The 25,958-nt window shown below is 36.8% G+C and overlaps 1 protein-coding gene across 5 annotated transcripts; it reads right to left on the reverse strand.

The window, feature by feature from the left end:
* Window positions 1–199: 199 nt before the first annotated feature.
* LOC131240996 (protein LIGHT-DEPENDENT SHORT HYPOCOTYLS 10-like) lies at window positions 200–25,721 on the reverse strand. 5 transcript variants are annotated; one of them, XM_058239595.1, is made up of 2 exons: window positions 24,985–25,721; window positions 200–613 (listed from the first exon to the last, which is right to left on the reverse strand). In XM_058239595.1, the coding sequence occupies exon 1, from the start codon at window positions 25,554–25,556 to the stop codon at window positions 25,014–25,016; it is 543 nt and encodes a 180-aa protein (XP_058095578.1). In that variant the 5' UTR covers window positions 25,557–25,721; the 3' UTR covers window positions 200–613; window positions 24,985–25,013. The 5 variants fall into 5 exon arrangements, with proteins under 5 accessions (XP_058095578.1, XP_058095577.1, XP_058095576.1 ...); XM_058239594.1 differs by having other exon boundaries at window positions 200–533; window positions 24,985–25,720; XM_058239593.1 differs by having other exon boundaries at window positions 200–602; window positions 24,985–25,720.
* Between the last annotated feature and the right edge of the window lie 237 nt (window positions 25,722–25,958).

Consider the following 25,958-nt stretch of genomic DNA (forward strand, 5'->3'; position numbering starts at 1 on the left):
TTAAGCTACACCTGCTGATGGTCCGACATGCATGACCCAAAGAGCTAGTTACCTGGATAGCTATTTAACTGTCCAAACATCTTCCTTTGCTGGAGTGCAATAATTTTATTTTATTTTTTTATTTCACCCAGGAACATAAAGCAAAATATCAAGCGTCAGACAGCCTTCCTCATTATATTTCTCACCCAAGGTATGGAGATTTGGTCCTCACAACACAGAATTTCATTAGAAATATAATTCCTCTAATAACAACAACAGCATCTCCTAGATACAATTTGCACAGAACTCTCCGAGAATCATCCTCCAAATAGGACTCCTAATTTATTAATACAAGATAAAGATAGCCAGACCCAAAAAAGAAAAAACAAGAAAGAAAGAAAGAAAAGATACCCAGACCCACTCTTTTTCCGTTTTGCGCCCATTTTACCTTGTAAAACATGGATTATAATCTCCTTAATCTCGCGCCCTTTCTAACTTCTTCTTCTTTGACAGTCTTCATTTGCTCTGTGATCAACCCTTGTCCGATTGGAGATCTACAACAAATAATAGAAGGGATCCACCTCTAAAACGGGTGTGGGTCCACAGACATCAGAGTGAACTATCTGAAAAGTAGCTATTGAAATGCATTCAACGTAACTTCCCATAAAATAAAAGAGCACATAAGTTGATAGTTTTGGAGGATATAAAAAGTAATTGAATCAACACAGAAAAAGGCATTTTGAGAGTTATTAGATTGGAAATCTCTTTTAGATGGAGTTTTCTCGCGATCGTTTTTTGTTATATTTAGGACTCTTCTAATCTTCTCCGAAGGTGGGAGCTCACCACTTATTATATTATAGATATGAGGAGAACTTACAAAAACAAGAGAGGGTCATTAGACTAAATTATTCAAAAGAACCACTCAACAAAATAGAGAGAACCCAGCCTAACAAAACAACCAAACTCATCATCTCGCTCTGAGGGAATGGATGCCTGATTTATCCCAGAAAATTGATTGGACTCTTGAAGGAAGGATGCAACCTTCTAATCTTCTCCTTAGATGGACATTAACCCTTTAGGGTTGCAGGGTTTGCAATTATTCAATTTATTAATTAATATGAAAACCGTAAAAAAGGATTTTAGAAGATACCAAACAATTGCACCAGGCCATATGGCCATGGGCCGGGCCTTCGAAAGTTTTGATATAAGAAGGAATTTGCAGATCCTCCGGATGTAGAGCTCGTAGGGCTTTGAACCCAAATACATTACCTACAATGGAATATGGCATGGTTACGGAAGTCTTTCTATCGCATATATGATTCAAGGGACATTATGGCATAACTGTCAAGGTGAAGTAGGGACCTAAAAGATCGAAGGGAAGGATATATAGACAAGTAAATCCATGACCACATTCCAATTGTTGGAAATTTCCAAACTCAGCAGGAACTAAAGCCTTTCAAAAATTCAGAACGTGCCTCTTTTTCTATGCCATCTGATCATCGTAGATTTTTATTTTTTATTTTTTTTTGCTATGCCATCTGCACTTCCAACATAGGAAGTCACTCAGTGATCTATCCTAAAAAAAGAGCTGAGGAGAACTGTGCCACATCTGGGTTAGAGTTGGGCGTAAGAATACAAGGAGACACTCAATAAGTGGGCCTCGCATGTGTGGACATGTGACAAAGGAAAGAAAGAGAGGGAGACTCTCTCTCTCTCTCTCTCTCTCTCTCTCTCTCTCTCTCTCTCTCTCTCTCTCCTCCTTTTATTCATTCTCATTTCTTTTCTCTCTCTCTTTAACGCCTAATGGGGACGATATAGTGCTCTCTCTCTAATATATAGGATAGGATCTATTTAGAAGAGTGCACCAGTCATGGTGCTTCTTTCGTTTATAGACTCTAGTATATGCTCTATACGACTAAAAAGTTGTATCCTGCCTTATCCATGCACCTAATTTTTATTTATTTATTTATTTTATTATTATTATTATTTTAAGGAAAGGTGGGGCAGGCCACCAAACTATATTCAAAAGAAGGGAATGTACAGCCTTTCAGGCCGGCCCGACAAAAAGATTCGGGCCTGGTCTATCATATAGCAACTCATACAACGGCTAAATTCAGCAACAAAAAACGGAAAAAAAAAACCCCCACTACACTCGAAAGCTCCCAAGCCCAACATTGTCAAGGACCAAGGATCCTCTGATGATCCTAGGAAGCTCAGCACGGGTGGAGAAGAGTCTGTTAGGACAGCCTTCCATTCCATCCACCTAAATTGACCAAAACCCTCTACTAACTAATCCAACATAGTATTGACCTAAAATTCTTGCTAGTCTACCATGTAGATCACAAGATTTCAACCATCCGATTTCCATCAAGCACGATAAAACACTTTTAACTATTAAAGTAAAGATTAACAATTAACAACATTAACATTTAAAACCTTCTCACTGTCGGGCTTAGCTAGAAAGCTACTAAATGGACTAGTCAATCACTAAGATCTAAGGTACAAATAAGTTTCTGGAGGTAACTAATGGATCTCATGTGGAAACATGTACGCCCCTTATACTGTATTCTAATGCATATACCCAACTACATCAGTATGTCAATCACCAATGTAACCCTGCAGGGTGAGCCAAAGCACACAACACCAAGACAATGGAGTACAACACATCCTTAGGCATAAGGACTAGTCAAAGCTAGTATATGATTAAATTAATACGATTTGAATATGATGAGTTTCCCGTATACCGTGAATGCTCACTATTCTTTGTGGAATAGGGCTCAACATCTTGTTGAGCTTGATAATGAATACATTCCATCCCAACTCGCCGTCAGTCCCTTCACATGGGATGATCAATATACATTTCACGTATTGCATCCCATTACTGTAGTCACGAAATATTGAGATCCATGAAAAACATCTCTCTCTCTCTCTCTCTCTCTCTCTCTCTCTCTCTCTCTCTCTCTCTCAGAGTCAACGGTCGGGACGTCAAAACTCACATTCTCCAATGACAACCGAAGGAACCCCTCCCTTAACCCCTAAAATTACAGATAGATCAGGCCTTCCATTCAGTTACCCATGGCACAAACATGCAATTAAACATATCTGGTAATTAATATACATGATTATCACAATCATTATTGACTTTTCAAGATACACTATACCAAAACCAATATCCATAAACATTAATGATACAATACGAAAATCATTGTGGGCACAAACAGTGTGTGAACTAGAAAGTAACGTGGTAGCGGATGTGGTCAGAAAGAGGACACCGAAATGTTTTGGAGGGGAGCTGATTTACCTAGAGAGATTAGGGTTTAACATATAGAGAACTCCTTTACCATAAATTTTAGAGTTCGATTAGTACATAGTGCTGCTTTGCCTATGTTTTTGCCAGTAAGCTGGTGATATTTGCATTCAAGCTGTGTTGTGAGGGATTCGGTCCATGCTTCCCCTCTCTGCTTGTCAAAATTTCCACTTACCAATGAATTCTGGTGGTGTGCTCTCACCTTAAGGTTAAAAGAAGAAGAAGAAGAAGAAGAATAAGAAAAGCGTGTGTGCACGTGCACACACACGAAGGGTATGAGTTCATTCTCATTTCTTACTAAGGATGGTGGCGGGAATCCATGAACTACTTCAGAATGGGATCATCAAATGTTGAAGCCGTCTACTTCTGCCAATACCATTGTGTCACCAAAAGGCGAAAGGCTGGGCACATGCTACTCTATAACCAAAAGTAGAAAGGATGGGTGCGGCCATTGCTCAGGCCGGGTGTAGAATTCAATTCCTTTACAAAATCCTATACCAAACTCCCAATTACATATGTCACTGGATCAATGCATTTGAGATAGGTTTAAGATAGCTAAGATTGAAAGAGGTTCGAGCATTTGGTGAATTGAGCTTATAATTCTATTGGGATGAGTACACTAAAAATTGCCAATGTGATCACAAGTAGGGCTGTCAATGGGCCATGCCTATGTTTGTCTTGGGCCCAGAGTTTGAACTATTTGGTTGGGGCTGTAGGGCCCAGGCCTGGCCCATCACACTACTTGTGAGAATCAATAATGTGAGGAAATTTCCAACTACAGAAGCCATCAAAGAAGTGATGCGTACAGTGAAGCAACACGAAGATGGCTGATTTGGTACAGACTGAATGATCAGCTTCAACGAACCATGATCATGGAAATTTAATTTTTGAAAACTCGGACTTTTGTGGCGATTTGAGTTTTGGGAATTTGAAATGACTCAACAATGTAAACGGGATTTTCTTGAATCCAAAGATAGGTGTTTATGTGTATGGAGTCTGTTTCGTGTTACTGAGACATGCTTTTTTTCTGTTAACATACATAGCCCATTTTTTCTAATCCAACACAAACAGCATTTGCCTAAGTCACCGTTGTTTGAAGAAAACAAAGCAACATGTGCTAAAGAATTTCAATTATACTTGGTATTGTTAATATCTAGGCCCAAAAGGACATGGATGTAGATAGTAAGAAAAGACTTTATGCCATATGATCTCAAGTATGACCCTTGATAGGGTGGAATGGCATAACAAGATTCATGTAACTGACTCCTATTAATTGGGATGAGGCTTAGGTGATGACGATGACAATGATGACAACTTGGTATTGTTAAAATTAGAGAATGAGTGCACAAAACGGTAACATTTAGATAGATTAAACTCAATATTCTTCGAGAAGATCCGATATTGAAGGCCTAAATCAAATTGCAGAAACCAGGGACCTGCTTTGATGCCTGCACATCATCATTGGTTATGATATTTTGACAGTATAGACAGTTACTTGTTCCGCTATGCATTTATGATGATGCTTTATCACCACAAATCAATATCCAATGTGTTTGGGATCACATCTAGAATGCTATGGATGTTGATTTGGTTAGAAAAGCATCCCTCCCGCCCCATATTGCGAAGGACATATGGGGACATGCAAACACTTCTTACTTCAATCCAAGTTGCATAATTTAGCCCTTCCAGTCAAACATAAACCAGGCAAAGCATACATTTAGATTCATTCTTAGCGATATCCGATGTATGATATCTACCATCGAATGGTTAAAATTTTGGAAATTTGGACCATTTAATCATGAGTAGTATGCTGTGTAATTTACAAACTTGGTGGGTAAACCTGGGACTTAGCCAAGTAGACCTAGCCCGGGCAATGGTTTCATCACTCAGGAAAACCTGCCTTGCCCTGGTTAGGGGGAGACTCAGGCCTAGTTTCCCAAGTTTATCTGAAACTTGCTTGACTTACACAGTCAAAATGAGTTAGTCACGTCTTTCTTCTCAGTCCATAGTATTCCCTTTTAAGTCTAAAAACCTCCTCCTATTTAACGCTTATTATCTTCAAAGCATGGTTTTAGAACATGGGTCACCTTATTTTTTGGGTTTTTTCTTTTCTCTTCTTTTCTTTTTTCTTTTTTTCTATTTATTTATTTATTTATTGAGATGGGTTCTCGCTAGTTTCAATAAGAGAATAAGGGAAAGGAAAGGGGTAAAAACATATATTTTAAAGAACATTTCACTTTCTCCCACACCTCCCACAGTACCCCACCATTGAAGGAGGACGAGAAGGTGGTGGAGAAGCAGAAGAAAACATAGGAGTGAACTTTTGACATTTTTTTCTCTAATTTTTCTAGAAGAAGAAAATAATTGAGTTTTTAAAGATTTTTTACTCATATAATTTTTAAATAATATAATATATTAAAATAATAAATTTCTATACTCTCACCTACCCATTCAACTCGACCCAGAGACTGTCCGAGTCCGAAACCAGGTCCGGTTTACAAAATATGGTATGCGGGCATTTAATTATTAGTTGAAATTTTGTTACGGTAGTGATGATATTGTTTCATTGAATCACACGAAACATGTGATTGATACTGAATGTCGTGGATATTGCTTCAAGTATAACGAAAAAAAAGTAGCATGACAGTACTATATTCCTAATAATAGTGGGAAGATTAGGAATGCGGCCACATAGAAGGAAATTATTTTGTTACAATACATACACATATCCAAAATATAACCCCGATTATTTGTCCTCTTTAAAATTTAAAAAAATAAAAATAAAATAAAACTTTTTGGAAAGGTTTTCAGCTACATTTTGGGGCTTGAATTTCAAATCTAATGGAATTCGTAAATCTCTTTTTACATCTGTCCTATCATGACCATATCAAATGGCCACATGACAACCATGTACACCATGTGGTGAAGATGAATGTCAAAGCCAAGAGGTTAATTATAGGTATGTTTATGTTGAAAAGCATTTAAGTGTATTTATGTTGAAAAACATTATATGCTAGAGACCAATAAAAAATGACTATGTGCAAAATAAGAATTGATGAATGACAAATCTCTAGTAGAAGACGTGAAGACTCTTCAGCAAAGCTTCCTATACACGTTGCAAGACCAAAATTGTAACGCCGGTGAAATTTATTTTATCTTATTTATTTTTTATTAGAGATAAATTTTCGTATCTCATCTCTCTTATCCAAACCTAATTTCTAATATCTTATCTAATCTCCTATCTTATCTCTATTCATTCTATTTTTCTAACTCTCTCCCCGTATCTCTTAATCTCCAAATGAGCATTACTTTTTAAGGAATGTGTTGTAAAAAGAGTTCTACTCTAACTCAAATATTAACCAAAATATACCATGCGTACAACTGAGAAAAAGAAATAGAAAGAGAAGATTTGGGTGCTCAAATCTAGTACACAATCTTTTTTTTATTAGTTTCTTTGTGTATTTAATTTATTTTGACTAATCTATGCAATGAACGGTGTGGATCGACCACACGTTCATCACATTGATCTCTAGGTAATTACGGTGTAAAGATAATAGAAAGCTAAAATTTCATCCGAAGTTTCTTATTGCAGAGATTAATTTGTGTGCATCTGGTCGAATCAGATTAGATCTGTATGGATCATACGATCCCTGAGTCTAAAATATACACAAGCCTTAACTTCCAGATTGATCTGAACATTGGATACACTACACTAGTCAAATCTAATTATAGACATTAATTTGTATATTTGATTCTAAAATGTACTATCAAGCATATCATATATGATCCCTACCATTCATATACATTCTAGGACAAATCTATCTTGACATGTAGAACTCTGGTGGTCCACAATGATCATAAGAATGTTTATTATTAATATGATCTTAGGAAAAATGTAGATCTTAGATGGTATATATCTAAATATTTTATTTTTTTTTATCGATCAAGTGTAAGCCAATGGACGATTTATATCTGATCCAAAAATGTAAATAACCCATTAATCTAGTGATAAAGGAAAAACTCCCACAATATTAAATTAATTTTTAATTATGAACTTATTAAGAATGTTCAAATTGTTTAGGCTTTGATGAATAGTGGTTAGCTACCTAAGGTGATTAATCAAAGGCGGACCCCATTGTGTGACAAAATTGGATCAAATAATAATGTGGTGTATATGATTGTTAGAATTTATGAATTCTAATCAATCTAACAATTTTGTGAATTTTTCACTGCTAGACCTAGGTGAGGAATCCCCACATGTCTCATATTCATGGAAATTAAAATAGAATTAATTATGTGGTCGATTGATTGATGTGTTGTCAATTAATGTATTGTTTTATTAATTTAATTGTTATGATATTTAATTACTGAAACACGATGTAATGACATACGTATATTCTTAATTAGACAAGAATTTATGAATAGGTATGAAATGATGAAATCATATATCATCTATCACAAACACTTTACATTGTCGATCATGGGGGACCTCCCTAGAAGAAACATTGACCCTAATAGATTGTTACTAGATGTAGGCTATGCCCAAGCTTATAAGAAAGTGGAAGTGTACCCAATAGGTGGACGTGGGTCAACGATCTCCAACCCAAGCAGATGGACGATTACCCCATCTGATGCAATCATACATCATGTGTATTCATGCCATTTCCCATTCTATATCTGGTATCATTTTAATTGATATGTACATGAACCATACTGGGTTATTTCACTAAGCATGACTAGTTTATCCTTTATTGATGGAAGAATCATACAGATGGAAATACAATTGATGAAGTTGCTTAGGAACCAGAGCATGCAGTGGAACCTGAACATGACCCATAGGAAACATTGATTGTATTTGTCCAAAGACGAATTAGCAGCATTAGAACATTTTTAAACATCTGTTTTTATTCAAAATAGTTGATTTTAACATCTCGTATAATAGTAATAATTATTGAATTTCGAGAATTTGATTTGATTCTATTTCATTTATACATTTTAATACCGGAATGAGCATATTTTTAATTGATCGCTCAAAGTAATGAATAATGTTTATGATTGATGTTATGTGAGTAAATGTGGAGATCTATATATACATAGTTGAATATTGGTAAGAGTTATATATATGTGAATGGAAATTAATGGACTTGGGTGGAACTTAGAATGAACATAATTCTTACCTCTGATTAAACCGATCAATAAATAAAATTAGTACACGTTGTGTGCAAGTTACAAACTGAAACTCGGGTCTAATGGTGCACACTATATATCCAAATTTTAGAGCATGATAGAAATAACATAAAGAAAGCATATACAATCTTGTACTCATTGGAAATGTGATCTCTCTTGTACATGTGACCTAATGCAATGGGTTATACTATGTAGAAGCTTAAGGAGATTTGCACGAGATCACACAGCCATTCATCTAAATCTCTCATGCTAACAAACCATTAGAGGGCCACCACCTCTCTAAGTTTATAAAAACAGTTCATAATGAAGAACTCTAGGCCATCACCAATTCAAATCAACCAACTCTTTTAAGCTCAACGCTGCATCAATACTTCATCCATCGTAGACATATATCTTAGTATAGCCAAATCTTAGCCTCTCTACTTCTTCTCCTTCTTCTTTTTTTTTTTTTTTTCAAAAATCTCCATTGTATATATATCCAAAAGGAGCTGTATAACTGGGAGGGGGCCTGCAGGAAAAAAAGGAGGAGCAGGCCCAGGAGAGGGGGCCTCTCCACTTCTTGACCAACACCATACTATAAATAATCTAGATCGATTAGCTTAAAGTAGTTTAATTCTTACTTATGTCCAATGCATCATTGTAGTAAGCCAATTTAATTTATATAAATACTATGACCTCACAATCGGGTAACTTTTGCCTTTCACAGGAATTATAGTCTTGCTTCCAATACGATTGCTAAGGCCCAGGCTATGTTGGATGGAATTACTCTTTGTAGCAAATTGGGGCTCTCTAATATTGTCGTTGAATCCGACTCCAATCTGGTAGTGGAGGCCGCTGCGGACCCTTCAGCCCACTGCCCTTGGAACATCTAGTACAGGTTGGGAGCCATTCATTACTTCAACCCCAGGCTCAACCTTTGTTTTAGGCATATCTACCGAGAGGGTAATTTAGTGGCAGACGCGCTTGCCAGGATGGCTAGTGATGGATGTGCCAATTCTTTCTTTCGGTCCCGCTCGGACCTGCTTAGGACCATTAGAGGTCTCTTGGTTCTCGACGAAGCAGGGCTGGGCTATTGAGAGCATGATTTTGGTGCTGGCTCTCTTCCTTTCTGATTGGCTGGTGGGGTTGATCTTCCTTTTGCTGCCTGGCCCTCCATGTGTTGGCCAGAGTTTGTTGTCTATAGTCATGTAGGTGTGCTCATATATGATAGGTGGGGCTCCTATCTTTTTGTAGGACCCCGCCCGAAGAGGTGTTCTGTCTGTATCTTGCTTCTTTTAATAAAATTAGGTGGCGAGCTTCCACCTTTAAAAAAAAAATAAAAAAATACTATGACCTCATCATCAGATCTCCTTCAAACACTTAGGTTTTTACTTTGTGATTTCTCAATCATAATCTGCTTACCAAAAACCATGACTGCCTGTATTCTTTTTACGACCGTCTCATGATCGTCTAGGTCCTGGAGATTGTTCACGCCACGACTATCTCGCCCACTCGAACTGCCATTGGTAACTCTCTCTTTTAAAAAAAAAAAAAAACTTTTTTTTTGCCGATTGTATTAAATCTTCATTCGGTTTAATAAAATTGAAATTAAGTATTTTAATTCCTATTTTACTTTCTTACATTATTTTTATGGCCAAACACAATCCTGCCACCACTGTTGTGACAAAATCCTTGTTTTCAAGGAAAGAATAATCCGAGGGACTAACCCTCCCATTCACAAATTTTCGAATCATCTTGTAATCAATGACTAAGTAGTTAGGCCAATTTTCACAAATGTAGTCCTAATTTGGTTATTTTGGTGCCTAGGGTCATAAAGCATTCGGTTCGATTCGAGTTAATTACAACTCTGGAACACCCGACATATGTACACTCGCACACGATTAAATGAAATTAGGTACGTGTTCGTGTGGTTGAATTGAATAGCAATGGTCTCTAAGTGATTCCTTTTCTCTACTAATATGCAACATCGAGTCCCTAATTAAAAGTTTTATTTTGTGATTTTGACATATAGCGCCTTTCTTTTTTCTATCGGCTAAGTACATCTCTTATAACTATTCCTAAACAATCTCGTCTTTTCTGTTGTTGGTAGAGAAACACTCAATCGTTACTTTTTTTGTATGGAAAAATAATTACAATTAGGTTAATAAGCCTCCCTTCAAAAATGATATTTTACTCTTGGTTTCCAATGCCGTTTGTTCCCTCCAAAGCCTCACCTATCTCAACTTCACATGGAATTATATCCCCGACTTTTTTCCTCCTTTGTCTACAATTGCACCAATGTTCAAACCTAGGCCCCTCCAAGAGCTACTACTTCGAAAACCTTCCATACGAAAATGATTGGCTCGCTTACCTCCCTCTGCCACCTTTCCCTCTTTAGCAATTTCTTAGGGAAGAACCCTCCAGCAATCAACCAATTGCGCACCATCATCGATCCTCCCAGCAAAAGCATCTTTTAAATGGCATAGTCTAGCCAAAAATTGGACAATCTCTAAAATTTTGAAAATAAAGGCCTCGCTTCTCTCTGTTGATCCTTCAATGAGGATTTTGGTTTAGTTTAGAAAGTCGAAGAAGATGTTCTTGTGGATAAGCAATCCAATTTCATCAGTGAGCGTTGACATGAAAAGCAAAAAACAAAAGGGAGGAAAAATGTATGTAAAGGGCGGATAGTGTAGACGAACTGTTGTATGTTCATTCAATTAAAGAGTCGATGCAAGTTTGGGAAGATTTATTTAAAGGACTCGTTGAAGGTGCAAACATGCTGAGCTCGTGGGATTCTATTATGTGCTAAACATGCTAATCACTAGGTGCGGCCTAACGTTGGCTTGATTATGATCAATGTTGATGGCTTAGCTCTGGGTAACCCAGGCCCGTTGGGTGATGGGGAAATCGCTAGGGACAGCTCTGGTTCCTTCATGTTTGCCTTCACATCAGGTTATGGGATTGGCTCTAATGGTCGGATCGAGACCAAGGCTATCTGGGAGGGCCTAACTTTTTGTATTAAGAGACGTTTTTCCAAGTAGAAATTGTCAGCGACTCCAAGTCCACGGTGGACTTAATCAGAAACAGGGCCTCCCAATCTTGGGCCCTAAGGTATTGGTTAATCAGAATTCAATCTCTCATGGATAGCATTGAGGCCTTCATCTCCTATTCTCCTAGGGAGACTAACGCGGTGGCAGATGGTCTTGCCCGTGTGGGTAGTGGTGCACAGATCAACCAAATCTTCTAGTCCATAGCTGATCTCCCTCCCATTGTTTCTGGTAGGCTATTCCTAGACAAGGTCGGGCTAGGTTACATCAAAGAAAGATAGTCATTTTCTTTCTTTTGCTGTATTTTTTCTTTCCTTGCTGGGTTGGCTGCTCCTTTTTGTTCTTCGATCTTGCCATACTTGTAAATTTCCTTGATTATATATGAAATAACCTTTTGATTTTTATTTAAAAAAAAAAAAAAAAACATGAGGGCTACTAGGCCACTAGCGTGGCCACACATGAACCCGTTAATCTTTCGCACGGACACACCTTGATAATAGGAGTTTCTTCCTTTACATAGACAAGCCGTGGTTGCCAACCATTGAGCTTTTGACACATGTTTGTGCTTGCTTTATGCGCGTGATAGTTGTCACTTGCACTCCATCAGTCAACCCGAGTGTGGCATGTGTACATTACATGTAACAACCCTAAATTTTGGTACATTACACACACACACACACACACACACACACACACACACACACACACACATAACTAAATTAAATATTTAAAGATTTTATTTTTAAATAAAAAATAAGAATAAGTTAATAGTTGAGTTGGTAGAGATATTCTTTGTTCAGAGAGAGGTTTAGGGATCAATTCTTTAAGTAGTAATAATAACTTTTTATCAAATATTATAAAAAAATTCAAATTCAGGATAAGGCAGGATGTGTTCATCCTATTTTATGAGAATTTTCTTTAAAAAGGGACCCTCAGATTTTAAATTTTTTTTTTATTATGTTGTTAATTTCTTCTTGATCTATACAATGGATTGTGTAGATCATCCAAATGATCATTGTGTAGGTGTGTAGAGACAATTTTAATAAAGTAATGCTTTATGATTTTATATCTGTTCAGGATTATTTTAGGAATAAATTTAATGAGTGCAATCTAATCGAATTAAATTAGATCTGTACGGATCATATGATCCCTAAGGCCAAAATATATAAGGGTCCTAATTTTCAAATCAATCTGACCATCAGATGGGCCATATTAGACAGATCTAGAAGTGTTTAATAAGAGAATCTTAGACTTTTTCGCATGTGTTGGTATTAGTTGGTGTAGAAGGTCGTCGAGATGGGTCATTGGTGTATGTGTGGTTAAATCCACACCATTCATCCAATGTGTAGAGGTAAAACATGACATGGCCTCAAGAATCTGAATGATCTAATCATCCAATGAGCCACCCCGATCAAATAATTTCTTATCAATTTTGTGATCTTAAAAAAGAAATAAAAGATAAAAATATAAAATAGAAATTTTATCTATTTGATCATTTTGGATTTGGCCACCTAGGATGTTAATCAAAGGTGAGCCTCACCATGTAATAAAAATATATGAATAAGAATATCGTTGATATAATTGATAGGACTTTGGAATTCAAACCAACCTAATTACCCTGCAGAGTTTATACTATCAAACTCAGGTGAGTAACCTAACTTATCTCATAATTCATTAAAATTAAAATAAATCGTTTGTGATCATTTAATTGATTGATATACTGATTTGAAAATTTTGTTATGATAATTGTATATTAAATTCATATGTAAATATTCTAATCAAAACAACTATGCAAAATATGAAAAATATGCATTTACATATCATCCATTATTCATTGCATTGCATAATGCATGATCGATCTTAGGGGTGCTCCCTGAAAGAAATGTCGATCCTAGTAGAGCGTTACCAGATGCGGGCTATGTCCAAGCCTACCGAAAGGTAGAAGCCTACCCAACGGGTGGATGTGGGTTGAAGACATCCAACCCAAGCAGATGGACGATCACCCCATCTGATGCATTCATACACCATTTGCATCCATATTATTGTGTATACATTTTTATATTATTTTAATTACTATGATTATGAAACATACTGGGTTATTTCACTAAGCCTGGCCAGCTTACATTTTTATTGATGGAAAAACCATACAGAGGATTCATTAGTAGATGATGTGGCGCAAGAACCGGAAGGATCTACTGTACCTAAATACGACCCATATGAAACGTGGCCGTATTTATCTGAAGATGAAGTGGCGGTATTAGACAATTTCTGATTATGTGATTTATTTGTTAGAAAAGTTTGACTAATGTATAATGTATATTGGTATTGATTTTGAGATTTTAATGAATTATTTAGATTTATTTCATTGAAACAATGTCAGTATGGAATAAACATAATTATAGTACGATGATATAATAAATGAATGATTTTTAAGTTTTATTTTATTTTAAGGGTTGTCAAGATTTATATATGTTTGGTTGATTGATGTTAATTTATGTGTGATTGAGATTATGGTGGAATTTAAACTGAATATAATTATCATCTCTGATTAAATTGATTAAGGAATTAAATTAGTATACTTTGTGTACGAGTTACAAACTGAAACTTGGGTCTGAGGCTGCACACTCTATACCCGGATTTCAGGGCGTGATGTTACACCCCAGGCTCCACCTATAAATACCCAAGGGATGGTCGCATTTCTTGCCGGAAAATACTAGCACACAATCAATGTAAGTAACAACCATAAAAGAGAAGGGTTAGACCAATCCCCAAAGGACAAAGGGAAGAAACAAAAATAAGAGAAAAAGTATAGAGATCTTTGTGGTTCAGTAGTATACCTACTCTACAGGATAGCTACATACAATTTTCTTTTTAACTAAAACAAGATAAATAAAAATACAAGGCTTACCTCTCTCACTCATACTCTCTGCAAAAACTCCTGTAACAACGAATATATGGAAGATTATTCTACTCTCTCCACTCATACTCCCCGTGTATGTATATATATATATATATATATATATATATATATATATATATATATATATATATATAGTAAACATTATCAAGAGAGTGCACATGCTAAAGTCCTAGATATACTAGGCTTTAACATCCTTACGTATGGACGTACGTATGCAAAACCAATGTGGAGAGGCTTAAAGAAGGAAAGACGTCTCCTGGTTCGAGACATTAATTGCTTGGATAACATTGTTTGGTACCTCTGCATTTCTTTACCTTCCAAGTTCTCTCCTCAAAACTCCTGTAACAAGGAATACATGGAAGATTATTCTACTCTCTCCACTCATACTCCCCGTGTGTGTATATATATATATATATATATATATATATATATAGTAAACATTATCAAGAGAGTGCACATGCCAAAGTCCTAGATAAACTAGGCTTTAACATCCTTACGTATGGACGTACGTATGCAAAACCAATGTGGAGAGGCATCTCCTGTCCCGCTTAAAGAAGGAAAGACGTCTCCTGGTTCGAGACATTAATTGCTTGGGTAACATTGTTTGGTAACTCTGCATTTCTTTACCTTCCAAGTTCTCTCCTCAAAATCCCCAAAATTCTCTCAGGGTCCCTTTACTTTCTCTCTCAATCTCTCGACTGTGTTCGCATTCAGGTGAGATTTGGCAAGTTTGGTCGGCCAAACTTCGAAGGAAAGACGCATATGATGCATCCATGCCAAACAGTTCAGCAAGGCTTAGCGTGTCCATGCTGATTGACCATCAAGCATGCAACGCTCCTCAAGGGTTGCACCAAGCCCCTTCCGGGCGCAGCATTCCCCTTATTGCATGCTCGCCCCTTTTGAGTTCTCTATTGTTATGCAGTGCAGTCAATCTGTGATCATCGAAGCAATCTTTGGGATTCCTGTCTCATGCACAATGCTCAATGCATAGCAGAGAGCTCATGTTCATCATGGCTTAGCTCATGGTCTACGTGAGAGGATTAACATCTTTACGGTCCTATCATGTTCTCTCCAATCTAGTACTATATTATGGCATTCAACCAGTCGTCCTGGTTACACCATGAGTCAAGCACCCATTTCATACTGTGGTGGTTCAGTGCCATCTAATCCCTATGAGATAATATGCTCAACTTCACCTTATGCTGATAATGGCATAGATGCCTTGTACTGAAATTGGCAAGCATTGAAATGATGTAATAGTACTTGTCATGTTGTTGCACAGCCTGTAAGGGTCTAGGATAGATAGTAGAAGCCTATCCCAAGTGCCCCTATATGTAGTACTCTGGACGCATGAGGCCAAAGAACTACACTTGATCTCTGAAGATTTCCCTTCATTGCCATGAAGACTGCACTGGCTTTTTTCCATTGAGCTGTTGTCTTAAAATCAAAGTTATTTCCATGGAATGTAATTAAGGTCCTATGAATGTTTAGCAAATGTACATACAAAACAACATTAATCACAAAAACAAGTAAACAGTAGGATCTGATATGGCTGTCGAATCTGATGGATCTCTACAGCTTGATCATGCACAAAATTTGAAGTCTTGACTAACATAAGTTATAGTGAATTTCTAAAAGTTCTGTCATGTGGGTTTTCTGTATGCATGGACCAATTGTTTTTAGGACAATCTATTCGAAAATGTGCCAAACTTGATTGAGAATTGCAATAGCTTGATGAGTCTGCAAATTTACAAGAACAATCTTTTGGCAAGATTCCTCCTTCCTGTAGCTGTCAAGGGAACATTTAGATATAGTCATGATCATGGTAATCTTGGTGTAATTTTTGGGTCGATCAAACAATTGAAGAGATAAATTGGAGTGTTCCATCTAGAGCCATCAAATTTTCTATATTTATTGAGTTGATTGAACAATCGATGATCCGAGGACAAAAAAGCCCACAAAAGTTCTAGAATATTTTTTTCACAAAAGATCATCAAGCCTGCGGATCGCATTATGATTTATGAGCTATTTGGATCTTGCATGGATGAGTGAACTCAGTGCCGTTTGATTGTCCAAATCATCTGATAATTATGGGCCCACTGTATTAGCAATTTAGAAATAGCCTACGCATGCCATGTTGTGGCAAGGTGCTAATATATCACACATTGGCACAGACAAGGCAAAGCCAAATCTTGAAGATCACATATATAGGAGTACCAACATTTCTTTTTTCATCTTTTTATATAGAATACAAGGGTGAATATATTATTTTCATTTTTTTAATAGAGCATGAGGTAATAATATCATGTTATACAGTTAACGGTTGACTATAATAGCTCTGTCATTCTTCTACCATAACTTAAAAGAGTATCATATGAAAAACAGATAAAATTATCTAAGAATACGAGGGTAGTTTTTCGCATAGAGCAAAAAGGGAGAGAGGTCTGATGCAAGTATGATCATGAGTCAAGAATGCATAGAGTGCAGGCTATTGTCATAACTCATGAAAATTAAATTTCAACCTTATTTAATTTTGGTTTCCTTCTTTATTATTTGTTAGAACATTAGTTGGTTTTTAGTATTAGATATTAGATAAGCTTAAATTAGCCTAAAACTTTTTAGGCCTTTCATGGGCATAGAAATTAAAAAGTAGTAAATGAATTGGTTATTGTTTTGATTCTATGAGAATGCATCTCTACATTGCATTGATTCCATTGGCATAAAATCGTGGGTTCTTGCTAAGAGGCTATTAGACTTCATACTTTCAAGGTTGCTTTCAACAGCCTACTCCTAGGGCCACATTGACTAATTATCCAAGCGTCCACATTAATCACACATTTCTAAACCTCCTTTATTTAAAACAAGAGATCAAATATCACACAACTTATGAATCATTGGAAGTGAGGCCCATTCAATCCATTGGTATGTGAACGCAGAGCACTTAAGCTAATCATTTCAGTTTATTAGCATTTACAAATTAATATCAATTAAGCTCACACATTTTCCACTGCAACATTTCTACATTCCAGTTATTTCGTTGACATAAAATAGTGGGGTCTTGCCAAGATGCTCGCAGACTTTATACTTTCAAGAGCTTTCAACAGCCCACTCCCATGGCCACATCAACCAATTATCCAAGCGTTCCCATTAATAGCAAATTTCAAAACCTCCTTTATTTCAAACAAGTGACTGAGAGATCACATGACTTATAAATCATTGGAATTGAGGCCCATTTTAATTCATTGGTCCATGAACGTAGAGTGCTTGAGCTAATCATTTTAGTTTATTATCATTTATAAATTAAAATATATTAAGGTCGGCACATCTTCCACCATTCAACATCTCTACATTCATGTGATTCCATTGACATAAAATCATGGGGTCTTGCGAAGACACTCCCAAACTTCGTACTTTCAAGAACTTTCAACAGCCCACTCTCAGGGCCGCATCAACTAATTATCCAAGAGTCCGCAATAATAGAACATTTCAAAACCTCCTTTATTTTAAAGAAGAGACCAAGGGATCACACAACTCATAAATAATTGGAAGTGAGGCCCATTTCAATTCATTGGTCTAAAAAATAAAAAAATAATAATAATAAATAAAAATCATTGGTCTACAAATGTAGAGCGCTTAAGCTAATCATTTCAGTTTATTAGCATTTACAAATTAAATTCTATTAAGCTCGCACATTTTCCACTGTTCAACATTTCTACATTCCAGTGATTCCGTCGATATAAAATCTTGGGGTCTTGCTAAGACGCTCACATACTATATATTTTAAGAGCTTTCAGCAGCCCACTCCTAGACTTGCATGCATCAACCAATTATCCAAGTATCTCATTAATGGCACATTTCAAAACCTCCTTTATTTCAACCAAGAGATTGAGAATCACACAACTCATAAATCATTAGAAGTGAGGTCCATTTTAATCCATTGGTCTCTGAACCTAGAGCGCTTAAGCTAATCATTTCAGTTTATTAGCATTTAGGAATTAAAATCTATTAAGCTCTCACATTTTCAACCGTTCAATCAGTGAAGTATTTACATTTTCAGATTTTTAGTTTTATCATCATCTTTAGTTGAAAATATCTGATCCGATTTCCAAGAAAAAATCTCATGTTCATCAATTCCTATTGGACCGGGCCGGGGATTGCTATTTACACCCCCTATTGAGTGATAAATGCGCTCCCCATTTCACTTTTTGACCATGCAGTGGTCATTTTTCGTATAGTTTCGTACTTGGGTGTGTGCTACTATCAATGGAGAGTTATTTGATACTCTGGCTGCCTATAACACTTGAAACTCGTGCATTTTTATGGTACGTAAAGCATGCACTAACTCAACTTAAACAATCCTGTAAAACTCTGTCACCAAGTTACAGTAAAAATTCTATAGATTGGTTACAAATTCCTAACCTCTAACAAATTTAAAAATCTTTCATTTTTTAACCGTCCAAAAAATGTTCCCAAATCAGGCACTAAAATAATCAAATAAGTGTAACTTTTCGTTTTTAATACATCTAAAATTGTATACATGAATTGGATGGTTAATTACTTGTATGCATGTATTTAATTTTTAAATATTTTATAAGTGGCTGACTATCATCTATTACAATCTTCCAGAGTATCAATTTCCTTTGGGGTTACTGTGGTTTCAAAAGGAGGTAAGCTGTAATCCAGACAGCATTAAAAAAATAATAATAATAATTTAAAAAAAAAAAAAAAAAAAAAAAGAAAAAGCATGGATGGATCCATGCATGCGTGGGGACATCAATTTCGACGTCTCAAAATGGTATAAACATGCCAATGATTGTTCCATATCACATCAGCCATCCATGGGGGGCACAAAATCGTGAAGAATCCCAAAAGAGCCAAAACCAATGGAAAAAAGCGTACGTTAAAGTGTGAAATTTTAAATTAGGAAGCTATAAAACGACAAACAAATGAGAAATTCAGATTGCGAAGCTATTACCCGACAAAAGAGAGGCCAGACCCTCATGATCACTCACGCTGCACGTGGGAGCGAGGCATACGTGGATGACATTGGAACCGCTCATCAGGCTAACTCCACTGAGGAGGGTCCATGTCTATGATCGTCACGTGTGGCACGCTTATATGCTGGATTTCTAACATTTGGTTTGTTTTCTTTAACTGTTCATTTGTTTAATGTAGGTGGGGGTGCAACTGATTACCACATCAGATTGATGGGTGGTTCAGATCTTACCAATCCAGGGTTAGTTAGCACGTGTGAGGCGAGTGCATTATCAAAATGCACTCGTGCGAGTGGACTTGGTAGTCGTTGATTTGTTTTTTTATTGGTAGAGTGCACCTCGCATTCGCCAATTTTTTAGAAATGGATTCACCTCATCAGCAGCAAATTTACGGTTGTTTGAAAGAGAAAGAGAGAGAATTCACCACCATTTAGCTGAGAACTCACCACCATTTTAAAAGTTGGTCATAATTCACCGCCATTTTAGGTGAGAATTTACTACCATTTTGAAATTGGTGGAGACTTATCAACCGTACACATGGCATACATGTATCATTTTGGTCCATCCCAATCTTGGCCCCCACCAATCTGACAATCTCACATCTGATCTGGCAATTTGAATTCGGAGCTTCAAATGCCAACCATGCTATTTCAAGACACCCATGGATAGCTACCCGCCCATTGGTAGGTTTCGGTCGCCTGATCATTCTGACTTTTTTGGGTTACACACCATTTACAATAGGTGGAGACATTTAGAATAGTCCATATCATCGTACATAGATATGTCTTGTGTGGGTGAATAAGTCACCACTGCTCCTAAAATGGGGAGACCTGCTACCATAGTTTGGGCTGTTTGAAAGCAAGAAAGGTTGTGTTTGGCAGAAGTTGTTTGGGCATACATGCTGTTCATGGTGGGAAATGATACAGTAGGTATGCTGTACCATAGTAAGGTAGAGTACCCATCACAAGATGCCATATCATATCTTAAATCGAATTCTAATAAAAATATCTAGAAAAAAAATAATAAAATAAAACTGAAAGCGACTTTATATGCTACATGACCCTAATTGACTGGCACTATACCCTCTTAGGGTACATCATGTCCTACTATAATATTATACAACATGTCTTGTTGTATCACTTTGTGTATGATTTGTCTAATTCATTCACACATAGAAACTCAGAAAAATAGGGACATTTGATCTTTATGATTTGAAATAATTTGTGGAGGGCATGTCTCCTAGAAAGGCAAATCAAAAATGAAGAATGCTTATCTTTTTTTTATTATTATTTTTCACATATACACACATCTTACACACTCACACCATATGAGCACTTGATCCCATGATCTTCGTGTTGAAGTAAAATCAATCTACTACTAAACCATGGAGTTGGACCCACTTATTCCCTAGTTCAAAGCATACCCTAATAAAATGTTCTTCATATGTGTGTCATATGCACGAAACGTGCACGCGTGTGACTGGTGATGTTTAAGAGCTCCCATGTGTCATATGTGCCACCATCAATGGTTAAGTGCTTACACCTGCTATGTGCTAATGTATCGATGTGTCATAAGTGTTTCATGTGTTACTATTCATCCTTGACTGTTGACATCAGTTAGAATTCAGCCTTACTCTTTTGTTACAGGGCATGGGATAAATAACAAATAAAGTAGCCATAGCTTAGGTAGCCAATCCAAGTCAGCATGGTCAGAACACAACTTTGCTTGCATCCAAAGGGTCTATGTTGTGAATGCAATAGACTTATAAAATTCTAAGCAATTAGTAGCTTCTCAAGATTTGTGCTGAAGCTATTCAGCCACTCGGTTTGATGTGATTCCCATATAGATTTTTTATTTTTTTTTAATGTTCAGCCACGTCAGGTTCGTTTCAATATGATTGTACATCCATTGCCAATGAATCAATCATGGATCGGTAACACTCCAACAGTACACATAGTTGTACTGTTGCCAATATGGACCATCGATTTAGTGGACCATACTGTGGACGACCAAGGAAAGGAAAGAAATGCACTGGAAAACAAACCTAGCTGTTGATTTTTGGCCTCCAAATGGACAGTGAAAATGAAAATGTTGAACCATCCACAGGATTTGCTATTCAGATGTCAATATTATTAATCAGAGCGGTTTTGGTATCATGGACCATTCATAGAAGTGCTTGGATGGTCTGGATTCGCTGACCATCAAACCAATCTTAATCAAGGCCTTGTGAACAAACCATGACTTATTCGCCGAGAACTAAGTAGCTCTCTCTTAATGTAAATTTTCTCGAGGAACGCGTTTTCAGACCATTTAAATCATCCATTTCTTCCCTATTTGCATACTCCGCGCCTCGACGTCATCACCCGTATGCTTGATATGGTTGGACCAGATCGGAACCATTAATTCAGTGGGTCCAACAGTCAATGACCCATGGTCCAAAACTCACATTGTTTGGACAATCCTAAACCTTTGATGATTGTTGAACAAACGGACGCTAAAACATGAAGACCGGTGATGCCTCACATTAAGTGAGATTTTTTTATTTATTATTTATTATTATTATTATTATTTTTAATGTTAATTAGAAGAATCCGATCAAGGAAAGCTGTTATTAGCTTCCAACAAATGGTGGACCCAACGAGGTTTACAGTTCAAATCATCATACACAGGTTCTACATGCATTGCACATGATAGGGAGCCATGAAAATCCCCATGCCTCTCAAAGCATTGGTTCTCTTCCTGTCTTTCAGATGCAATGCCAGTTTACAAAACCCTTCAATCAAAACTAAATGGGATTTCCCAGTTCAATTGAAAAACCTGTAGCCAAGGGTTTCCAAGAGAAGAGTATGGATTGGACTATGAAGAGGCATTTTTGCCATAGAAGACTCCTACTGGTTGTAATTTGACTACATTGACCTCGTCAACTACTAGTCCACGCCTCGACAGATATTATAAATGCTTTTCACCATGGGACCAATAAAAAGTAAGTTCATGATCTCTTCCAAAGTACTTGGCCCACATTCATCTCTAGCTTTCACCTTTGGAAGGTGCTACATGGATTTATACAAGCACCACACAACTAATATGAATACTTTCCAAACATAATCACGTCCATTGAATTTTCTTAATGGGCATTTGTTCAGTTCATTACACCCTGTAATTCTTTGAATTGCTCTATGAGCGATCTTATGGATAATGTAAATGTTTTTAAATTAAATGTAAGAAATAAACTTGAATAAAAAAAACAGAGAATAAAAACCTCACATCTGTTAAAACGATTGTTATATAATATGACTTCAAATTTTTCTGCCAATACGAGGTCTTCTAAAAGTAGCATATCGAATAACTTAATATACCAATCCACTTAACTAAGAGATGCAAACTATCTCAAAGATAACAACTATATCTACATCTCGTATGACAGAAAATTTTGAAATTCTATTATATAACAATATCTCCACAAGTGTAAGGTTTCTATTCTCTGTATTTTTATTCAAATTTATTTCCAACATTTAATCTAATAAATGGCAACATAGAATAACTAATTGGCCATATCATTGTTGAAATAAGTTGTTAATAAGGAAAAAAAAAGTTGTTAATAAGGAATTTTAAGTAATTGAAATACTTTTTTTTTGGGGTAAAATTATGATTTCATTTCAAATCTAGCAGCAAATGTACATTTGGGCGAACCAGGAGCACAAAATAAACACCTAGGAGCCTATCATGACTAACAACAAGGAAGGGAAAAACGGAGAGAAAAACTCAGGGACAAGGCCTAGTGCTTCCTAATCGACCCCAGGCCCACCTTGAAATACTTTGGAGAGCTTGGAATTTGTTGGTCATCTCCCAATGCATGTGTTTGCCCTAGTTACACATGTGCACCTAATGAGTAAAATTATCATCAATGTACTAAAGAATTTAAACATCAACCGTTCATCTCACCATGATGACCTTCCTATGGTTGTGACTAACAGTCGGTGCACCCATATTTTCTCGATAAGAATTATTGATACCAAAAAATACTCATATAGGGATTACTCTAGGTCAAATAATTAACAAGGATCATCGAAAACTGCTTATTGATAACACCTAACTCTTCGGGAGTGTACACTCTACCATTGGAATTGCATCTGAATCTCCAACCAGTTTATGATCCTATTAAAGCCACCATCACCAAATTGTCCAAGAAGCCGTGTGGTAGCAGGAAGTTCAAGCCCAAAAACACTTGAAAGTATCCCATTACTAACATAATATACTTTGTTTTTGCCCCTAGATGACCTTGTCTTTCTTCTTTCCTTAATCCTTCTTGTTGCATAACAAAAGCACTGAACCATATATCGATTCTCCATTTGATCAATGATCAAGAAGGTAATGCACTGCCTTTTCTTATTACGTAGCCTTCATACAAAATAAGAAATTATAAGATATGGTGTCCAAGTTTTTTTGCTGAAGCTGAATATCGTATTACATCTTTCTATTATATATAGTGAAACTACTAAAATAGATTGTCTTTGTAGTAGCCAATCAGTTATTTAACGACAATGGAGTATTTAAAAAAAAATACCATGACAATGGAGTACTTAAAAAATACCATCCGACCTTGTGTTTCATAAGCATCCATGTATGATTGATTGTTACCTCATTGGGGAGAGCGATGCAGATGGTCTACCCACTCATTCTAAGAGAATCCAAAAAACTAGATCCACCCCATTATTAGATTTCACTATTAATGCCCTAATTTATCAAAATTAGCTTGAGGGGATTTGTTAACTATCATTTGATATTTCACAAATTCTTCATTCATTACCAAAATACTCACAAAGTGCGACTCTTGGAGATGAACTAGTGCGACTTATCCCAACTCACTCCATTTTAGTCCATTTTTGTCATGTGACAACCAAGGTGTCTCGGTTTTGGATGATGTTTAGAACAAAGTGACAACGAACTAACAAACACTTAAATGATAGATCACATACTGAAAATCCAAAGAGGAATGTTAACCCTAAAATACAAACACATAACATAACAAAAAACAAGCTATGTTCATCATCAAACAGCACAAAACCAACAATGACATTCCAAAATTCATTTCCTTGTTCTAGGAGCACAACAAGGTACAATCCTACATAACATAAACAATAAAAAATCGATTTCCATTTCAATATGATATAAAATGAAAAGGATTGTTACATACCACATACCATCCATGGGAGGCACAATATCGTGCAAGATCTCAGAAGAGCCAAGGCAAACAGATAGCATAACATAAAGTTACAAATATAAAATTAGGGAACTAACAAACATGGAGAGAGACAGAGAGAGAGAGAGAGAGAGAGAGAGAGAGAGAGAGAGAGAGAGAGAGAAAGAGTTCATATTCCTTCTGATTAAAACATGGGATTGACACAAAAAGTCAGATAACACATCTTATAATGCGCTGAAATCACACATTTTGCTTTATTAATTACTTTGTTTAAGTCGATGTCATTGATTGTTAAGCCCTCCATATTCATATTTCTAATCAATATCTATTTTGACAAACAGAATTCTATAACGAAAAATAGGAAAGATTACCATTTTTCGAAGGCATCGGCAGAGAGTGATCAAGCCGACTGCGATGAAGGCTTGGGAGCATCGTCATCGTCATCCTTGCTTCGATTCCTCTTCTTCTTCTTCTTCTTATACGGCACACCTCGTGCCTTAGCTTGGCACTCCCTGACCTCACGAAGATAAACACGGATCACGCCTCCAGCAAAAGGGTTCGTCTCTGGTGTCCCCCCGTTCTCTTCATAGGCAGCCCGGAGGCGGCCGATCAGTGCATCAAGGCTACCCCAAGCTTGCCTGAGCGGGCATGTGCAAGGCGCAGGCGGCTCCGGCTGACCAAAGAAGGCACACCCATTTAAGTGAACCTTAGTTTTTCCAAATTGGTCGAGGTATCGGAGGAAGTCGAGCACATGGCTACAATTGCACTGGGCCAGAGAAACTGGAGGCCGTTGATTCTTCAAGTACTGCCCAAAGGTATTCCAATCCCTCCGTTTCTGCGACTCGTATCTGCTCAGCTGAGGAGGTGGTGCTGGTGGCTGATCAGTGATGGCCCGTGACGATGACCCTTCGGCAGAGCCTTTCGCCCCACCGGCTGACATCATGGACGATGGATTGTTCTGATTTTTTTTATTTTTATTTTTTTTTAATAGAAGGCAAGAAATGGAGAAGAAGAAGAGAAGGGAATATCAGTTTAATGGTGGAAGGTGGAGATCACATCTTGGCCAACTGAGGGGACATGCCATGGCCCCACAAAGGTTCTCATGTTCCTCCTTTTTCTCTCTCCTATCTTTATTTTCTTTGATTTTCTTAATTCTAATATTAGTACTAATCACATCACTAATTCACAATTATTGTACGACGTCGTCATCATTGGAATCGTCATCATCGTCGTGCGCATAGTCACTGCCACGCTCTAAAGCCGGTGACTCCGGTGCAACTATACACCAGACCTGTGACTCGGATTTTTCAACGTTGATCACTGACTTACTGAATCTTTAACCAGA

The sequence above is a fragment of the Magnolia sinica genome, chromosome 3 (genome assembly GCF_029962835.1).
Source record: "Magnolia sinica isolate HGM2019 chromosome 3, MsV1, whole genome shotgun sequence".
Lineage (NCBI taxonomy): Eukaryota > Viridiplantae > Streptophyta > Magnoliopsida > Magnoliales > Magnoliaceae > Magnolia > Magnolia sinica.